Source organism: Pogona vitticeps, chromosome 2, assembly GCF_051106095.1.
Source record: "Pogona vitticeps strain Pit_001003342236 chromosome 2, PviZW2.1, whole genome shotgun sequence".
In the NCBI taxonomy this organism is placed as follows: domain Eukaryota; kingdom Metazoa; phylum Chordata; class Lepidosauria; order Squamata; family Agamidae; genus Pogona; species Pogona vitticeps.
Genome location: NC_135784.1, coordinates 153,971,523 through 153,992,140, shown reverse-complemented (window position 1 = coordinate 153,992,140; position 20,618 = coordinate 153,971,523). Strand labels below are relative to the sequence as shown.

At 39.8% G+C, this 20,618-nt stretch overlaps 1 protein-coding gene across 3 annotated transcripts in view; it reads left to right on the top strand.

Moving 5' to 3' along the window:
• Positions 1-20,618, top strand: part of CA10 (carbonic anhydrase 10) — a 415,389-nt gene that overhangs the window by 322,756 nt on the left and 72,015 nt on the right. For all 3 annotated transcript variants that reach the window (XM_072990919.2, XM_020784041.3, XM_078384417.1), the window contains one exon: positions 12,005-12,190. In XM_072990919.2, coding sequence (XP_072847020.1) covers positions 12,005-12,190 — 186 coding nt within the window. The remainder of the gene's footprint in view (positions 1-12,004; positions 12,191-20,618) is intronic.

The window sequence follows — 20,618 nt, the reverse complement described above, 5'->3', positions numbered from 1 at the left end:
TGCTAGGGTTCCTTTTTGCTCTGAGGAAGCCTTGGGGAACCTCGAGATGTGAGGAGGGAGCCTTTAATAGTAAAAAAAAAATAGAGAGAGAGCCAACAGCCTTCCAATGGCCAGATTCATTTTAATTAATTAATTCCAATACCTGGATCTGCTTTATGCCAAGTGCAGTATGCCAACAGGATTTTGCCACCGATATTGAAAAGTTAGACCATACTTGAGCTAGATGCTGAATATTTTCTCCTATGCAAATGTTGAAGGCAGGTGGGGCTAAAAGAATTGTTTTGCTTTCTAAAGCACTGATGGTTGGTAGTGCATAGACAACGGTGGATATCTACTGATGATTGACCAGGGTCTCTAAGTTCCTACTTGCTTAATAGTAATGACAAAATGACTTTTGGTTAAAAGGCATTCTACTTTCTCAATCTATATGATACTAAGAGACTGCACGGCAGACAAAAGGTTCAATGGGCACGGGCTTTCTTGAAGCAAAGTGTGCTGTTTATATACCACCCAATGTTCCCTCTAAGCTACATGCCCACAGAACATGGCATCAGGGCCGAGTCACTGTTGCCACCCATTTGTTTCCAATCATGGCCGGAATCCTGCACGCATGGGACAGGACCCCCACCGAGTGCTCTGGAAAATTAGAGGGAATGTTGATAACACCCCATAGAACTTAAATCTGTCTCTGAGTGGTTTACAATTTAACTATGTAGGCTACACATTGTGCACAGGGGATAGTGACCTGGGTACTCAATTTACCAATCTCAGAAGGAAGACTGAGTCAACCTTTGGCCAGCTATCTTAGCCTGGGATTGAACTCAGGTTGTGAGCAGAGTTTTTGACTGCAGTACTGCAGTTTAACCACTGTACTTTCACCCACCTTTACTAGTCCTCCCTGAAAGGACTGTGGCCCAGATCAGGACTCATACTTCCCACCCACTTCTCCAGATGTGGACTTTTGGAGACCCCAATGAAGAGAACTGGGGCACTAGTCAGGTAGACTGTGCCCAGGGGGTTAGTGATGGAATCTCAGCCCCCTGGGAACACAGAGGAAGGAACAGTTGGGGCTGACTCTGTGCTTTTAATAAAAGCTGCCATGAGTTACAATACCAGACTGAAACCCATGAGATTATTGCCTTGGGAACTCCTCAGCTGCTGGGTTTCCTGGACTCACAAAATCCATATAGAGACAGAGACCGATCAGAGATCCAATCTGATGTACTGATTTTGCAATGGACTCAGACATGGGAAACTCAGTTTCTAGTCCTTATTACACCATGAAAATTACCAAGTGACCTTGAACCACTCAATCTCTCCCACAGTATTGTTTTTGTTGTTGTTCTATGCCATCAAGTCACCCCTGACTTATGGAGATCCTGTGAATGAGTGACTTCCAAAATCTCCTTTCATTAACAACCCTGCTCAGCTTTTTCAAACTCAATATTGTGGCTTTCTTTATGGAATCACTCTCCCTCTTTTCCTCTTTGGTCATCCTTTTTTGGGGGTAGACTTTTCCTAGTGTTATACTTCCAATGGGCTTCAGTAACACACATGCCATTTTGGAAGAGCAGGGAAGGAAATGAGACATAAAGAAGCAGAATCCTACGAGAGACACCACAGGGTCATGTCACTCACAAGATAATTATGTTCCATTGTCTTCTTATGATGTGCCAAATATGTCACTGCTCAGCCTCATTATATTTACTTCTAGAGAGAGTTCAAGCTTGATTTGATCCAAGACACATTTGTTTGCCTTTATTAGCAGTCCATGGCACCCAGAAAGATCTCATACAGACCCGTATTTCAGATGAATCCATCTCTCTTTTTTTGGGGTGGATCTTTTTCCTCACTGTCCTGCTTTCACATCTGTACACAGTAGAGGGCTATACAGTAGTGTTGACACACTTGGCCTTGATTTCCAGTGATACATGCTTACATTTCATTGTATTTTGTAGTTATTTCACTGCTGCTGTTAATGTCTTCTGATTTCTTGACTGCAGTCTCCATTTGGTTTTATGATTGAACCGGGGAATAGAAGGAATATCTTTAACAGTTTTAACTTCTTTGTTGTCAGCATTAAATTTATGTAGTTCTTCTGTAGTTATGATTATTGTCTTCTTAATGTGCAACTGCAGACATGCTTCTGCACTTCTTCCTTCTTCATCAGGAGTTGTTTCCAGTTACAATTCTTTGTAAATCTTACATTATTGATGTTTCTTCTACCAATGTTCATGGTGCTTTCATCTAATCTAATCTAATCCAGTATTCGATATGATATATGCTGCATAAAGGTTAAACAGATTAGGGAGTTAAATACACCCTTGTCTGACACCTTTGCCTATTGGAATCTGTTTTTCCATATTCTGTCTTAACAGTAGTTTCTCATCCACAATATAGGTTATGAATCAAGATGGTTAGGCGTTGAAGCACACCATTCTTTGGTGCATTGCATTAGGTAACATATGTTTGTGACATGAACTCTAGTGCCTCTTCCTTTTTAGAAGCCAGCTTAAAGATTGAGATCCATATACTGTATGAGAAAAAAATTGGTTCCAATATTTTGAGCATACTTTGCTTTAATGAGAAATTATTACAATTAGTTATTACACTTGTTTGTCTCTGTTCTTGTGAATTGGAATATATATTGAACATTTTTAGTATGTGAGTTGTTTTGATTTCCATATTCACAAGCATATTCTTGTTAGGATTTTGAAAGTTTTGGTCTCTGTAGCTGGAATAGGTCTTTTGATATCCCATCTACTGCTGGTGATTAATTTATTTAAAGTGCATTTCTAAAATTGCAAGTTCTTTGTGACAGGTTTCTGCTTTAAATGAATCTGTCATCAGGTCGGATAGTATGTTTCCCTAAGGAACTTTTAGTATCATTAGTCTAGGTCTAATTTTCCCTTGGATCTTCATGAAGAGATTTCTTGTTTTTCCTCTTTTGTTCTCTTTTATTTCTTTGTACTAATTATTGTCAAGGTTATAGTCACTGAAACATTGCATTGAAGATTCTGAATGTATTTCTATTAACCTTTGACTTTCCATGTCACAGCTCTGTAACAAGTTCAAGGGATTGTTCAGTCATCCATCTCTCACTTTGGCCAACCTCAAAGGGTAGTTGTATGAATAAGTGGGGGAAAGAGGCAACTGTGCTTTCACAAGCTGATTGGAAAGTCTAGATATAAGTAATAATAAAAGTAGTAGCTACAAGAGAATCACCATACATCTCCACCCATCTATAATCCCAGAAAGGCTATTCTGAAGAGAAATGAGGAGATTAGGTACCATTGCAAATCTCAGTTGCACAGTCAGGTGCATGTTTAGGCATGTGACCAAGATGTGCCTTGGCACCTTGTCAATTAGCCACAATTAGCCATGGTATGATGTTTAGGCCTTACATGAATCTTGCTTATCATGTTAAACAAGCCAAAATGAGGCTCTAGATTCACGGTACAATAGGAGAGTATACAGTAAGGAAACAATATTAGGAAAGACAAGATATCTCTCTAATACTCAGTTTTCATACCTTGGGGAAAAAAAACAATTTGGCCTGTAGGCATTTCACACATTGGGTTTTAATATAAGATATTCTGTTCCATCACTTATTGCTGAACTCTGTTAATCAGTTCATCAGAAAGGCAAAGCTATGGTTTTGCCCTTTTTTGTTCTCTACTATTGAAACAATATACTTCCAAAAATTGCCCCAATTTTGATGAAAAGACTCTTTCTTCATCAAAGAGAGAGAGATCTTGCAGGATAACAAGAATGCTTTGCATTTGCCTTGATGCTTCTGAGCTTCATTCCTGACAGACGAAAAGAGCAAAACTGGCCCTGCTGAACTGGCACTGCAAGACCAATCGTTGTAACCATCCATGTACAGGGCCCGGTGGTGAGCTAAAAAAGGAATGAAATCCAAAGAAAGAAGAGCAATATCTTGTTTTGCTAATAGCTGCTCATGCATAATTCCTGCTTTAATCTATTGCATGGATGTTAATGAGAACAGAAATGCAAGAGTTAATGACATTAAGGAGTTCACTTTTCTGAGAAATAAATAGGAACAGCCTTCAGGTCATAGGGTTCTCAGCTTGAACAATAGATGCTTTTGAACTCAGTCCCAATTTCTTCTTAGACTTAGAAGAAATGGTGCAGTTCCTCTTTAAATGGCCAGGTTTTCCACAACGGAAACAGTTTCTCACAGCTAGAACACTGTCCTAGATATATTTTCCCATGTCGAGCATGCCCCTCCTGGAACCACAATCCAGCTGGCATCCTAGAACTCACTGCTCCTCCACCACATGCTTCTGTTCCTCACATTTTTCGACCTCCTCCAGCAAACGCGCTGCCAGGAAAGATGTTGTCAAACTGGTGGTGTCTTTGGCCTCCATAAACAACACGAAGACATCCCAGGAAGGATCGAGCCTTGATAGTATGATGTAACACTGTCTCTCCTGTGAATATACCTCACCGGCTAACTGGAGCTGAAAAAACGAATCTATTAGCCTGTTCACGTGATTTGCAACAGGCTGGCCAGGCTCCAACTTGGTTCTAAATAACCACCTTGATAACACCATCCTGGTTGCAACCATAGCTCAAATGAATACTGCTTTGACCACCTCCCAGTACTCATGGCTTGTCCCAGAACTTCTCACATGCACTAGTAGAGAGTCCTCCATTGAGAGAATGATGGTAGCCACTGCTCTCTGGTCTCTGCTCATGTCTTCTGCTGAGAAAACATCTGATAGTGGCGGATTTACAATCTGCCACAGCCCTTGGCTCCTTAGCAGCATCTCCATCTTGATGGACCAAGAAAAATAATTATTAGTTGTTAACTTGATAAATGGAGTGGCTGGAATACTGGCCTGAAACACAGGAACCTCCGGGATATTTCCCTCTGGCATGGCAGCACCTCAAGCAGCTCCACCAGCTGTTGTTCTCCGGTCCATAGGCATCACCACAGCTTCTTTCTGCTCCATTATGCCTGTTCAAAACTGTTTTAATGATTCCTCCACTTCGAATATAAAGCACATGTCAATGCAGTCCAGAAAATAGTTTTTTGTTAAGTCATGTCCAACTCTTTGTGACCCTATGGACTAGAGCACTCCAGGCCGTCCTCTCTTCCACTGCCTCCCGGAGTTGGGTCAAATTCATGTTGGTAGCTTTGATGACGCTGTCCATCCATCTCGTCCTCTGTCATCTCCTTCTCCTCTTGCCTTCACACTTTCCCAACATCAGGGTCTTTTCCAGGGACTCTTCTCTTCTCATGAGATGGCCAAATTATTGGAGCCTCAGCTTCAGGATCTGTCCTTCCAGTGAGCACTCAGGGTTGATTTCCTTCAGAACGGATAGGTTTGTTCTCCTTGCAGTCCAGGGGACTCTCAAGAGCCTCCTCCAGCACCACAATCCAAAAGCATCAATTATTTGGCGGTCAGCCTTCTTTATGGTCCAGCTCTCACTTCCATACATTGCTACTGGATAAACCATAGCTTTGACTATTCGGACTTTTGTTGGCAAGGTGATGTCTCTGCTTTTTAAGATGTTGTCTAGGTTTATCATTGCTTTCCTCCCAAGATGCAAGTGTCTTTTAATTTTATGGCTGCTGTCTCTCCATCTGCAGTGATCATGGTGCCCAAGTAAGTAAAATCTGTCACTGCCTCCATATCTTCCTCTTCTATTTGCCAGGAGGTGATGGGACCAGTGGCCATGATCCTAGTTTTTTTGATGTTGAACTTCAGACCATTTTTTGCACTTTCCTCTTTCACCCTCATTAAGAGGTTCCTTAATTCCTCCTCACTTTCTGCCATCAGAGTGGTATCATCTGCATATTTGAGGTTATTGATACAGTATTTCTTCCGGCAATCTTAATTCCACTTTGGGATTCCTCCAGTCCAGCCTTTTGCATGACGTATTCTGCATATAAGCAGGGAGACAATATACAGCCTTGTCGTACTCCAACAGAACCTTCTGTCTTCCAGTCTCACACAGCAAACCTCTAGGTGATGCCCATCTTCTTTAAATGCTTAACGCCTGGGCCCATAAACCTGTTGACAGTATATCTGCTAGACTTTGAACATATGTACATAAATATGTACTAGCAGAAACATTTTAAGCAGATTCAAGAAAGAATGTGGCTCCCTGGAGAGGGCTGGTGGGAACTTAACAGAATTCAGTGCTCTTCCTTTAACTCTGGTTGCAAAACAGACCAAACTTAGTTTAGAACAGTACTCTATAATTACATATGTAACTTAAACAGCTTAGCTTCAGCATAACAGCTTAACATAACATAATAATATGATAACAACAGCATATCCATATACAGTAACTGGTTACTCACAAACCAGTATAACACAATAGCATGAGTGCTCCTATACCAAAGCAACCTGATTGTAACATTCAGAGAGTGGGAAACACTGGACAAAAGATGGGCTGCAAGACCACATCTACCCACCAACCACTCATTCTGGAGGCCTTCTAGTCCAACCCCCTGACCAAGGCAGGAGACCTCATACCATCCCATAATGGTTTTATGAGAACCATTAAGCAGTGGAACATCTTGCCTCCCAATGTTGTGGGTGCCCCATTGCTGGGGGATTTCAAGAAAAGATTGGACAACCATCTGTCCAGGATGGTATGAGGTCTGGGATGGTATGACATATCCTGCCTTGGGCAGGGGGTTGGACTAGACCTCCAAGGTCCCTTCCAACCCTACGATGATTCGATGATTCTGTGCATCTTATATTTTACTATCCAGTATTTGCTGAACTCAAAGAATCACAAACACTGTGATTGGCAGGCAGTAAGACCCCCACACAATCTTCTATATCTACTACTTATCTGTTTTGTAACCTAGTGCTTTTAGGAGCCCTGTATTTCAGTGGCAATTGTCTGCTTATTGCCAATGCTTCCTGGTAGTAAATTTGCAGCTCACTTTTCTCCAAGCATTGGCCCAAGAGCTCAGATACAACTTTTGACAACATCTTCACTTCATAGACAATCCTTTGGTAAAGGATTGGCAGAGGCCTGTGGACCACAAATAACCTCACAGCACTCCACCATAACCCTTGACAAGTGGAGGGGGGATTTTCCTTCCCCAAAACTGGAATGTTCTACTTATGGATGTTTCCAGAAAAAATGTTGGGAGCGAAGCATCAACTATTTACATATCGTTCCCAAAAGCCCAATAAACACATCAAAACCAGAAGTAGAAATCAATTCACTTCCTCGTATAACTTTTTAAAAAAGAAATCTTTTTTTTTACTGATTAGCTCCATGCCTCAACACAGTCTTCTGCCATGTATTAAGACCAAGATAAATTGACAGCTGGGAATCCCTACAGGCAAAGGAAAGGTCCTTCTAAACCCTTGTCCAAGCACACCAGAAATCAGGAGGAACAGAGGTAGAGAAGCAAGGTATATTCTCTCCATCATTCTCTTAATCTTGCACTTGCTCAATTTTTTTGTTCCCTCTCCCTCTCCAGATGCATGGAACATTTTTACTGATGAGGCACAAAGTACTTGCTCTAATAAGTCCAGGAGATTGTAAATCCAGAGCTTTAATATAATGGTTGATCTCTCCAAGCCGCATGCAGTCATACATATAATTTCTTAATTATTGCTGAACCTCTTTGGAAGATACCAACCTGCAGTTGTAAAACCGTGGTGGTGAACAACAGGCAGAGCTCACCCTCACTAGTGCAGATGCGGTCAGCTCTGTTTCCAGCCAGGTGTCACCGGCACAGAAATGGCTTGTCTAGAATCAGTTTGTATCCTCCTGGAGAGTTTGAGAAAATTAATTTTTTTAATTACATTCCCCAACATCCCCGAGCCAGAGCTTGAAAAAAAATCACCTTTTCAAGCTCAGCATATGCAGCTTACTTTCTTTCCTACATTTGAGGTCTTGAATTGTCTTTCTCAAGGCCTTCCCTGCAAAAATAGAATCACTTGCCTCATTATCCAATAAAGAGTAATGCATCTATCATGTGTAGTATATATACTGTAGATGTCTCCCTAAACTTATTTCACCCAGCATAACAGAGAACGCATTGAGGGCCAGATCCTCCCAGTCTTCTTCGATCTTAGATTTGAAATATGGCCTTCACTATTTCATAGCTTGGGTTGTGATTAACTCTGGAACTTCGTGTTATGTCTATAAAAATAACCTCAGCACTATATGTGGAGCGACAAGGATGACAGATGCCTCCTCGAATAAGTTCTGCAGATCCGTTTATGTCAGTTGCAAAGCATGTACTCACTTTTCTTGTTCACCCGTGTCACTGTTGTTGTTTCAAAATAGTGTACAGGAGGTAGACGGTGACCACAGTAACAGCAGTGTGTGGTTCAGCAAAATGTGTGCTGGACTGTCTATATTTTTGCTGACACCAGACAGACCACTGAGTGACAGCATAGTACAGATGGGAAAAAAACCTCTCATTTTGTTTGGCCTTGCAGGATATGCCAGAACAACAGGATAGGCTTAATCATCCACTCTGAACATAACAAATCTGAAGAGGCTTCAAGAAATCTGCCTCAGACAGCAAAGAAACATAGTGAATCACATAGTTTGCATCCTTCATCTCAAATGGTAGTACTGAAATTGCAGGTATTTAATGCAAGATTATGAGAATTTCTTTCACACTCCTTGCTCAGAAAGAAGCCAGTAGCAGAGGAGAGGAATTTTCTTTAGAATGAAATCTGGGGTACATCCATGGGGCAACTTTCTGTGCTCTGAGTTTGGAACAGGCAATGCAAAACATTTATCATACAAGAAAAGGTGTAGAAATAAAAGGTAACCGTGTGGTCATTACACGAATAGGCAATAACTTTGTAGACCACTAAAAGCAAATCATTCAAACACAGTCTGCTAGCTTTTGTAGATCAGGACCATCCACTTCATCAGACTTGTACTGGTGTGAAGCAGGTACCCCTTATTGTGAACAAAATATATAATCCCTGCTACGGAGACAGCACAGCTTACAATCATCCTTCACCCATCCTCTTCTGTTACCCCACTCTATTTTTTGCCCTTGGAAGCTACATTTAAGTGTTTTCTTCTCTGTGCAGTTTTTGGCACTAAATGCAGGAAATGGGTATAAACAAAGAAGAGTACTTATATCTTACTTTTATTTGCCAGGCATGCCAGTGTAGAGGGAATAAACAGGGAAGGAAGTGTAAAACTGTTTCAGCTTGTTGTTTTCATCCCCCTCTCCACCCCACCCCACCCCTAGCTGTTAATAAATGATTTTATGTGACATACAGAAATTTCTCACTCTGATGTGATATTGAAAAGAGCCTGTAAAACACCTGTGTCAGAGTAATGAAGCAGAACTATTGATGGTCACACTCAACTTCTATCACACTGTTTCCATAATGTAACTTTTCTTACAGGGGAAATGAGCAACAAAACAAGACCTTTAAGCCGAGCAATTAGCATTACAGATAAAATGGCACTGCAGCAATGTTAATGATGATGGCGCCAGTCTACCAGTATAGGATATAATATGTAATTGCCAAGGTGTTCTTTCAGATTAAAGCTCAGCAAGGCATACTACTGCTATCCTTCCCTCTGATTAATACAAGCAAGCGTGATGCATATTTATTTTGTATATCCAGCTCGCTGATTTTTATTTAATTTTTTAAACAAACCTTGGAAAACAAGATTAAAGCACTGCTTTGTTCAGAAATATGTCTTTACTCACAGCCCACCTGGAAGAAAGGTCAGTCACAGATATGGAACATAGGGAAGTTATTTTTTTCCTCCATAATTTATTTATTTATTTATTTATTTATTTATTTATTTATTTATTTATTTCATTTATACCCCGCCTATCTAGTCAATTGTGACCACTCTAGGTGGCTTACAACATGCATTCCCAGAGTTCCCTGATCTAGGCTGAGCCCTGTTCCAGCACAAACTTCATCACAGTGAACAAGTGTCACTCTCTTGAACACTACACTCTTGGTATACTGCCCATTCCTTCCAGCAGGGCTTATGCAAGATGCTTCCTCCCAGGTCTTACAAGATCATACATTTTGACTTTACCATCCATAAATGGAGATTTATCATCGTTTGTTTCACTCCCCCCCCCCATTTTTTAAAACCAAGAGTTGTTTCATAATAGAACCCCTAGCTAAACCAGTTTACTTGTTGGGTGAACTTGACCATGATGAACATTCTTCTTTGCTAATCCTCTTCCTCTCACCACCACAATTGTTTTAATTAGAGCTTATAAAAGGCAGGAAAACAAAAGACTGTAAGAAGAACTCATCCAGATCCAACCAAAGCCCTGTTAATTCAAGTGTACTCTTCAAGCAGTGGCTATCCAGTTGCCTGTGGCCAGCCCACAAACAGGGAAGAAGGACAAAAAGCCCTCCTCCATGTGCTTCCCAGCAGCAAATATTTTGCATACAGCTCTAACAAATATTCACAAATTTTCACATTCAGTGGAAACAGGGCTCTAAACCCATTCGGACATCCCTTCACAAAGGCCAAGAGATGTTTCATTGCACAAGAATAAAAAGACCAATTTTTTATTGTTGCTACAAGCATTAGCAAAAATTAAAATAAAAACCTTGGGTTTCTGTGTACAAAAACCTTGTGCTCACACACACAGCGAGAGACAAACTTGTGGAAAATTTTGTGGAAAAAGTAGGTTTCTGTGCAAATAGAAAGATTGTTTTAGTTAATTTTTCAGTTAATTTCTTTAGGTAATTTTTTTCCAGTTAATTTTTCTGCCACAAAATGTCAAATTACAAAAGAAAAGCCCTTATAGTCTTGCCCACTTTCTCATACAGAAGAATGAAATAAGCAAATATTTACATCTATGATTGAAAGACAATCCTGCATCTGCTAATGGAAGTGATATATATACCCATCATATCAGTCATTGATTTTGCCATCAATTTATGGAAAGGTGTTAGCTGGCTAGATATCTCAGTAGTTGTGGTATCTGGCTGTGAAGCCAGAGGTTGGGAGTTTGTTTACCCTCTCTGCCTTCCTGGAAGAAGAGCCAACCTGTGTCACCTTGGGCAAGCTGCACAGTCCCAGAGTATCCTCAGAAGGCAATAGTAAACCACTTCCATGTGTTTCTGCCTAGAAGACACCCTGCAAAGGATTGCCATAAGTCAGAACTGAGGGCACATGATTATTACTATTTATGATGTTGGCACTTTTACTTTTTTTACTTTCCTAAAGCTCTTCAGAATATAGAACTTGGTTGTGTTGCACGACTGACTACCTCTTGGTGTGAATATAGTGTCAATGTAAGACAATTTACCTTGTACTGTAGGACCTTTGGTGATCATCCTGGCCTTTGGTAATCCCTGGATTCATTGGCTTTGATCTATGGAATCTGACATATTTTCCATGTAGAGTCTTTTATCCAATGTTAGGACTGTAACAGCAAAGACTTGCCTTGGAATTTTATGTCTGCTGTTTCTTCTCTGTGTCGAAATAACTATCATATACAAAGAATTAGGCACCCAGTGATAGCAAGGAGGAAAGTTTATTGCATATTTTTGATCTCTTAATTTTCAGACTTAGTCATCCCTACTTTTAGCTGATTGTTTTTATAAATTTTTCAGTGAGAATAAATGAGTTGCATTTTTGATATGTTTAAATATATCATAAATAATGTATACTTTTGTTGAAATATTCCTGTTTCTTGGGCCTGAAATTAGGTAATGAAGTCATTATTCAAGTCTCATATAAGGAACACTTTCATATTCCCTCTTATTTAGAGGCAAACTAAATCACATTTATTGTGTTCCTCCCACAGTTCTGGCTAAAATGTGTATATCTCTTATATATTTTACATGAAATATATATAGTTATTAAAGTAATCCAATATATAATGCTCTCAGCAGAAAAAGGAAGCCCTTAAGGGTTTCTGAATTTCCTTTCAGCTTTTCCGAAAAGGGAAACACTTCTAGATAAACTAATAGAATACTGGCAGGGAGTAACTCAAGTAAGCCAATTTCATACTTTCTTAATTCTATTTGTTTAGGTCAGTGGGACAATGTACAATACAGGGAGGCATGTTTCTCTACGACTGGACAAAGAACATCTGGTCAACATCTCTGGAGGACCCATGACATATAGCCACCGCTTGGAAGAGATCCGGTTACACTTTGGCAGCGAAGACAGCCAGGGATCGGAACACCTACTGAATGGACAAGCTTTCTCTGGGGAGGTATGTCCACATATTTTGAAGACAGAAATGAAATTCTGCTTGGGGGAGGAGAAGGATGGGTAGGAATTCCATTTGATATGACTTTTTTTGAATAAGAATTTTAGAGAGTTCACAAGTGTATTCAGAAATTCTTGGGGAAGATTGTAAAAACACATAGGTATGAGATACGAAGCTGATCTTGTGGCTAGGCATGAGAAATCTAGAGTTTTGATGCCTGTCTGTTTAGCCATCTGGTAGTAAATTAGATTTGTCATCTCTTTTTCTAGAAGAAAAATTTAAGAAATGTCCTCTTAAATTAAACAAAACTGTTGTTAATGTTTCTTCTGTAACCAATGGTCGGGAATTCTATGCTTCACCCAATACAAGTTAATAAATCTATAATGAGAAGATAGGGAACCTGCAACTTGAGTACTCTATGCACATTGTATTTGTTAAATATTTGGTTTTCTTGTCACATAAATGAAATGTATGACTTTCTGGATTTGGAGTGAATCAGTGTGACTTCCTACTTGGCAGTGGCATTGTGTTTGGAACCTGAAACCCTAGAAAGAAGCAGTTGTGTTACAGGTAGAGTAGGAGCGATCAAGCTGTTTTCTGTACAGAGCTCGGAAAAGTTAGTTTTTAATTCCACAAGTGCTAGAATTCCCTACTACTGTAGGATTCTGACAGTTACAGTCCCCCCCTCCATAAAAGCAACTTTTTCAAGCACTGATTCTGTGGAATGCTGGAGTTCCTTGAGAAAAAGTCTGGGGTTCCTCAGTTTGACTGTTATAAACATCTCCTAAAGGACCTACTTGGAATCTTGATGAGAAATCCCATCTGGATTTTAACGCCTTTAGAAAGTTGGTTTCATACAGCAGCTGTTGTTGGAGATCCTGGAATTGACAGATGAGTAAAAATATGTTGCCTATGAGTCAGTCCTACAGAAGACTCAGGACTGGTGAAGGGGTGTGCCTGGACTATTCGGTAGAACCTGGGTCCATGACCTAACTATTGCTACTTGTGTGCTCTCAGTTCATTGTGAACAACTACATCTATACACTGAATACCAGAGTCAAAATTTTATCCAGCACTGTACATAATTTAAAAAGCAGTGACCCTTTATACACTAAGTAGCCTCACTAGTACAAAGTAAAACTCCTGAAAGAAGCAATTCTAACGAGTCTAAAACTGGAAACATCTTCAGCATTCTCTTACCACCCTGTACAGGTATGTGTGTCTGTACATTTCTAAACTCCTATGTACTGTAACTTGTAAATAAATGTTAATGTATGTGTATACACAGAGAAACACGCAGTAGTAAGGACACTTTGCAAAATGCCTCTGCTGTATATACTTTTTTCTGTCTGAAACATCAAAGAGTTCCGGCTGTATATTCTGTTGAAGATAATATCTATTTTATGAGCTGTATGATTTATCACGACTTGTGATAAGTCAATTAATGCTTGCCTCTCCCTCTCTTTCTCCCTCTCTCTTTCTCTCTCTTTGTGCATAAGAACTACAGATAGGTAAAGGGGAACAGATTAATTGCAGTCTTGTCAAATGATGTTATTGTAATTGATGGGAATCATTTTCTTTGTTTTCCAGAGTTAGGTAGCCGTATAAGAAAGTGAGGCTCAGTGTTTCAGTGAAATTATTCATGTCTTGAACTTCTGATAGCAGTATGCCAGCTTTAAGTACTGTGATCAGTGGATATGTTTATTGAATTCAATTTTTATCTTTTCAAAGGAGAGAAAATGCCATTGTTTTAAAAGGGCCAGTAGGCAGAATGGGTTTTTAAAATAAATTTACAAAGACGAATAAAAACAGGAAAATATTCATTGATTCTTATTCGTCGGGACTTTAAATTTGACAAATATGAATCAATATTTAACAAATCAGCTTTTTTGTCAAAAAAGCTGATCCTTTTTTTATATTTGTCCCCATCTGTAATCTTTACTATCCAGAAAAGTTTTGTGTCATCTGCAAACTTGGCCACCTCACTGCTTATCCCTGTCTCCAGGTCATTTATGAACAGATTGAAAAGCACCGGTTCAAGGACATATCCCTGGGGCACACCACTTTTCACTGCTCTCCATTGTGAAAATTGCCCATTGACACCTACTGTTTCTTGATTCTCAACCAATTCTCAATCCATAGGAGGACCTGCCCTCTTATCTCCTAACTGTGAAGTTTTCTCAGCAGCCTTTGGTGCAGGACCATGTCAAATGCCTTCTGAAAATCCAGATAGACAATATCCTCTGATTTGCCCACATCCACATGTCTGTTGACCTTTTCAAAGAATTCTAAAAGGTTTTGTGGCAAGACTTACCCTTACAGAATCCATGCTGATTTTCCCTCAGCAAGCCTTGTTCTTTTATTTGTTTTAAGATTTTATCTTGGATGAGGCTTTCCACCATCTTCCCTGCAACAGACATTAGGCTAACAGGCCTATAGTTTCCCGGGTCCCTCCTCCTTCCCCTTTTAAAGACTGACCTTATTTTAAAGACCTCTCTCTCTCTCTCTCCCTCTCTCTCCACCCCATCTATGCAAAGCACTGTTCTGGGTGTTTTACAACACACTCAAACAATAATCAACAAAACGGTCAACTAGTTAGACACAGCATACCACAGGAGGCATAATTTCCAAATAAAAAGCAGAGTAGGAGGCATAAAGATAAAGCAGGATTGTGCGGAAAGGCCTCTCTGAAAAGGAGCATTTTCAGTAGCCTTATTGGGAGGGAGGGAGTCAGGCACAGTCCCACCAGGAGCTGATTCCAAAGTGTTGGTGCCACAGGAAAAAAAGGGTCTGTCTTCTTGTGGATGATTTCATGGCTCCTTTAGAGTGGCGACCCATAGAAGCATCACCTGGGAGGATCTGGTATCACAGGTGGATGAGCTTGAGAAAAGGCACATCAACAAGTAATGTGGTCCCAAACCATGAAGAGCTTTGTAAGTTATGCCATATCCTTGGTCAACACTGGGCATAGTTCCTAGTTATGTATCTGGAAGCAAGGAAGTGTATATTGCATATTGCTTTCCAAAATACTGTAGATTGACATTGTAACCTGCCTTACACATCCAAGGAATGCAAATCCTCATTTGCTTCATTCTCGCACACATGAGGATGGGACATGGATCTATTTTTCCCCCTCCTCACCTGCAAGAGGGTGAGATATTTTCTGTTGGTCTTGTCTTGCATTGTCTTGTTTGCAAGAGTAATTTTTGTGCAGATAAGATAAATTGCACAATGCTGTGAAAGCTGCTTCCTTGACTTCTTAAAAAACAGAAATGTTGTGTTTACATCTTTTTTTGTCCATTAACCAATCCTTTTTTCGTTTGCTGTGCCTGTGTGATTAGTGTCTGGAATGAATCAGACACTAGTTTTACACAGAGACTTTTTCTAAAGGTTGCAGAAACTTTGAGGTCAAAGAAAACAAAAGCAAAAAATCTTGTTCTCTTCTTCTTATGCTGGCAGCAAGGAATCCCTCAGTGCTTGAAAATTCTGCACTGAGGTATCTCACTGTGTTGAGCCTGCTTAAACATAAGCATTTAGAATAAGGAATTTAACAAGTATTTTATTTCCCTGGCACGTTATAGTAAATTTGGGGCAAGGTGGTGGTGGTTTGCATTTAATCTGTGGTTAACTATAACTGGAATGTGCCATTTCTGATAATCTACCCAGATTCCATTATTTTGCAAGTCACTGGTATCTGTCTTTTGAAAGGGAATTACCATATGCTATTCTACAGGACATGAAGGCATTATAAGCATGAAGGAATTTGCCAGTGCTAACTAGAAGACAGAAACTGTCACAGGTCTTCTCATGCGAAACAAAACTTAAAAAGCTGTAATTAATTTTGCTACAAAATGAATATGTAAATAGACTTTTACTTATCGGTAGATTCTTGCTTACTTTTAGAACAGTGCTTAGAGATAAGCCTCTAACTACCTAGATGTTGATGCTGTCATTGACATAAGTTATAGTAACCAAAAAGGAAAACAGATAATGTGTTCATGCCCTTAGTTTGTTTTATTCCCATGCTGGTACTGATGCCTTACATATGAAGAAGGGAAAACATGATAAGAATGAATGCTGCTGTTCCTCCTGCTGAAATTGAGATCTGCAAATTGCCATAGGCTGTCAGCATTACAGTTCTGAAGCTTTTTGCAACAAAATGACACCGGTCAATTTTAAGTATTTCAGTTCAAAGATAAGTTTACCATCTTTTAGTGTTTATTAATGTAGAAAATTAAACCTTGGAGCGAAAGAAATCAAGAAGAGAGAACATACATCTATAGCAGAACTGCTGTAGACTGCAGATTTATGTTTCACTTCAGCAGTGGAAGTCCGTGTTGGCAGTGTATTAAATGCCAAAAATATAAATAATACAAATCAAGAGGTGATTGAGCTATTTTAGGGGTAAAGGGTCAATTTAAGAGGTGCAATGTTTTAAAATAAATTTGGAGGACTGTAATCATTTTAAAAATACGTTGATTTTTAAATCTGCCTCACATTTCAGTAGTAGTCACTGTGGGTGCTCCTGGGGTGGTGTCAGATTGCAAGCAGCATCTGCTTATACTATGAAGGTATCAAAGAAAGTATATGGACAACAGTTGAATATATCCTTTTCGGCCGCATCCCAAACCTGCCAATCCACCCACTGACCAACATCTAGCATCACACTAGAGTAGACTCACCGAATCAATGGAGATGTGGTGAGTCAACTCCTTCATAAGTTCCCTTAATTCAAATGGGCCTACTATACTGAAGTATAGTAGGCCACAGTTAGAATTTGCTCATCGGAATTAAGGGACGTTAGGGAGGAGATGACTCACTAAAACCCCATAGAGTCAGTGGGATCTATTATTCTAAGCTACAGGATTCTGGCTATTGCATGTATGTACAATGTGCAAGCATAACCATCAATCCCAGGAATCACTTGCAGTTGTACACAAGACTAGAACAGGATTGCCCCAGACCCAATCACCTGCCCTGACCAATATTAAGTGTCAAAGTGGTTCTTTAAAGTTCCTAGAGTTTTGTCATTATAAAGCAGTGATGGGAAGTCTCTGTAGGTCCAGGGGCCACACATGCTCATCTCTGAAGATTAGAATACTACAGATGCTCCCATAACTCCCACCCCAATTTCCTTACATTAAAATTGTTTTTTAACCGATAACCATCAAAAATCTGCTGATGCTATCTTGCAACCATTTTTTAATTGGGGGGGGGTGCTGAAGCTTCTCTAAACATGGAAAAATTCTCCCCATGTGCTGTAGAATTTGTGGGTGGGGTCCTTGGAGATCACAGGAGTGCTGACGGTGAACATTCAGGCTTCTGTTGTTATTTGTGGAACAACATTGGTTGGCATTGGAAAGAACAGCAGTAGATACATATGATTTTCCGTGGAAATTTTATTTCTATGAACACTGTCTCTGTAAACCCCATCTTGATAAATGCCACCACCAGAACAAACCCAAGCTTTTGTATTAAAGCATTCTAAGAGTCAATTTGTTGATGGGTAATTAGAAGAAGAAGAAGAATGCTTATGCAATTGTGAACTAATTGCTATGCGAAATTCCATTTAGTTGATTTCATCTTCCATTAAGAATTAGCATCATTTGAGGGCAAGCCCTTGAAATTAATTGTGCCCACTTTCAAATGGATAGCTTTTGTACATGTGCGTGTGTGTGCGCGCGCATGTGTGTGTAATAGAGAGATCGGGAGGAGGATGGGGAAATGACAAAAGTGAACTGTTCAGCAAAGAGTTTGCAAAGAGAGATTAGGAAAAGGCGAGGAGAAGACTGCAGCTGACGAGCCAGCTAAGACATTAGGAATATGAGACAACAGTTTGAAAATCCCACTGAAAATTTTACTGGTACCAGACTCAGGGGAATCATGGTTTTTGTCTGTGTTGTCTGGAGATTAGTACCAGCCTTCTGTTAAGCTGAGGGCTGTTAATATCAGATGAAAAAACAAATAAACTTCTACCTACAAATTTCTGTGTCAAAGATCTATAAACCATATAGCAAAAACCCAATGCATTAAGTTGTGACTTTGAAACGCCAATTTGCAAAGAGAGGCTTTGATCCTGAAGAACCTGGGAAGGGCAAGATAAAGGCCGGTATTTGATAGAATGCAGGTTTTCATAGGAACTGGGAAGCTGGGGTCTCTAACACATATGTGTAAACCGTACCCCTGTTTTCCCTTTGCAGTCAACCACTGAATACAGCTCCATGATGTCCCTTAGCTGGCATGAATAGCTTCACAATATGAACCAACTGCCATTTTGAATGGAAAACAGCTTTGTGCTTCAGGGAAAATATGAAGACAAACTCTTGGCCCTCTAAAATATTAGCTAGGGTCCAGGGAGATGCTTTGAGTCTGCTGCATAGCTTGGATATGCCCTAGAGAACATTTTAAGGGTGCTTCAAGAGGCCCTTCCTTCTTCTGTCAGTGCCCTTGCCTTTTTTATACATAATCTGCTTTTAAAGTTCCTCTCACTATTAGAGATAGTTTAGATATCCCCCTGATCATCCAAGAAATGGGGGGAGCACGGAGATGGAGCACTTCCTTCAGTTACTCATGAAAACTTGAGTGCTTTTGTGACAGAAAGAATGTTTGCGTATGAACATGTACATTCACACACACAACATGATCTTTCCCCCCTATATGTTTGCAAGCTATAATGAAAGGGAAGCATGGACCTCTGACCTCCGCTTATGGCCTTCCTGGCCAGGATGACACAATGTAACCTGCCATTTAAGGAGGGAGGATGTAAGACAATGTTGCCCATGCTCCCATTGTTTTTTCTATCTTTCTGACTTTTTAATGTGTTTCCATATTGATCTTAGTTGCCATTTTAATATAATACTTGTTTAATTCTTTTAAAATATTTGCATACTTATTGTTTTTCACTTTTAAATACTGTTTTAATGAGGTAAGCCACCTTGGATCCTTGTGGGAAGAAGGGTGGGACATACACACACACACACACACACACACACACACACACACACACACACACACACACACACACACACACACACACACACACACACACACACACACACACACACACACACCTACCTACCATCTCCTAGGTCTCTTTCCAGCCATCATTTTCCTCACAACATTGTACCACAGAAAGGTGGTTGCTGGCAGAGCTCCTCACAGCCTACTAGTGCTCTGTTCTGGAGAATCTACCTGGCCATTTTGCAGCTGCAGCACTTGCCTTGGCTTTAAAGCAGCCAGTAAGAGAATCCCTCAGTAGTGTGGGACATAATTCTCTGCCCCTTACACTCCACTGCCCACCTCCTTGCCTGAAAGGGGCGCCTGGAGATTAGCAGGAATTTTCTCTCTCTTCATTTAAAGAGATAGCCAGATTGATAGGCAACAGTTTTGACTGATTTTTCACTTACAAATACAATCTATGACAATTTCTTTGTGCTTTTTCTACATTTCAGGACTTTTTTTGCTAAAATTTTGCAGAAGTGCTTTTTTACACACACAAAAACCTTATCTGGAAGTTATGGCAACTGGACTCCTTTCTTGTTAGGTTGAAACATTTCAGTACTAATCCAAGTAGCTTGTTTAGTCAAGTTCACTACTTGGATGAGTAGCAAAACATTTCAGCCTAACTACAAAGAAGTCAAGTTGCTATGACTGAACTTCCAGGTAACCACACCTGGATGACTGAGAATCTTCACAGATATATTGCTGCAAAAACCTTGTGACTTATATTTTCAAAATCCCTCACCTTTTCTGCAAAATAGAAGGGTGTTTCCCCCACACACACAAATTAAGAATTCTTTGTGTAAAAACCAGCTCTTTCCTTGCTAGTATTTCTGGTGACCAAAACGTGTGGTTTTTTTAAAATATTGTTTTACTCTTGGACAGAAAACAGGAGATTTTCCAGTGCTTGGCCATTTTTTTCCAATGGGGGTATCTTGGTGTCTTGAAGTCCTCATTTTCATCAAAGATGAGAAGATGTGCAAGCATTTGTTACATTCATACTTTAGGTTTATGCAGAAAGGGGGACATATTGTCTCACCCTGTTTTATAAAAGATAGAGGGCTTCCCATGGCAAGGCAGAGGAGAGGGCCTTTGTTTTAAAAATAATAAAGTGACCTTCTCAGAAGGGCTTCAGGAGAAAAAGATGGCCATAGGTGTCATTTATGTTTCTGAACCTCTGATTATCGTTTTCACAGAGAAAGAGAGAGAGAGAGTTGGAAACTGATGGTACAGAAGATTAGTGTGCCTTTGTAACTATTATGATGTACATTTATTCCATTATGTGTTTGCAAGCTATTGGGAGACCGGTCTAGATCAGACTGGATTTCTTTTGTATGTTTGTATGAGGAGGCAGAATTTATATATATTTTATTATTTTATTTTAATTTTAATTTTTTTTTGAAAATTCACCCTGTTTCGCTTACTATTAATG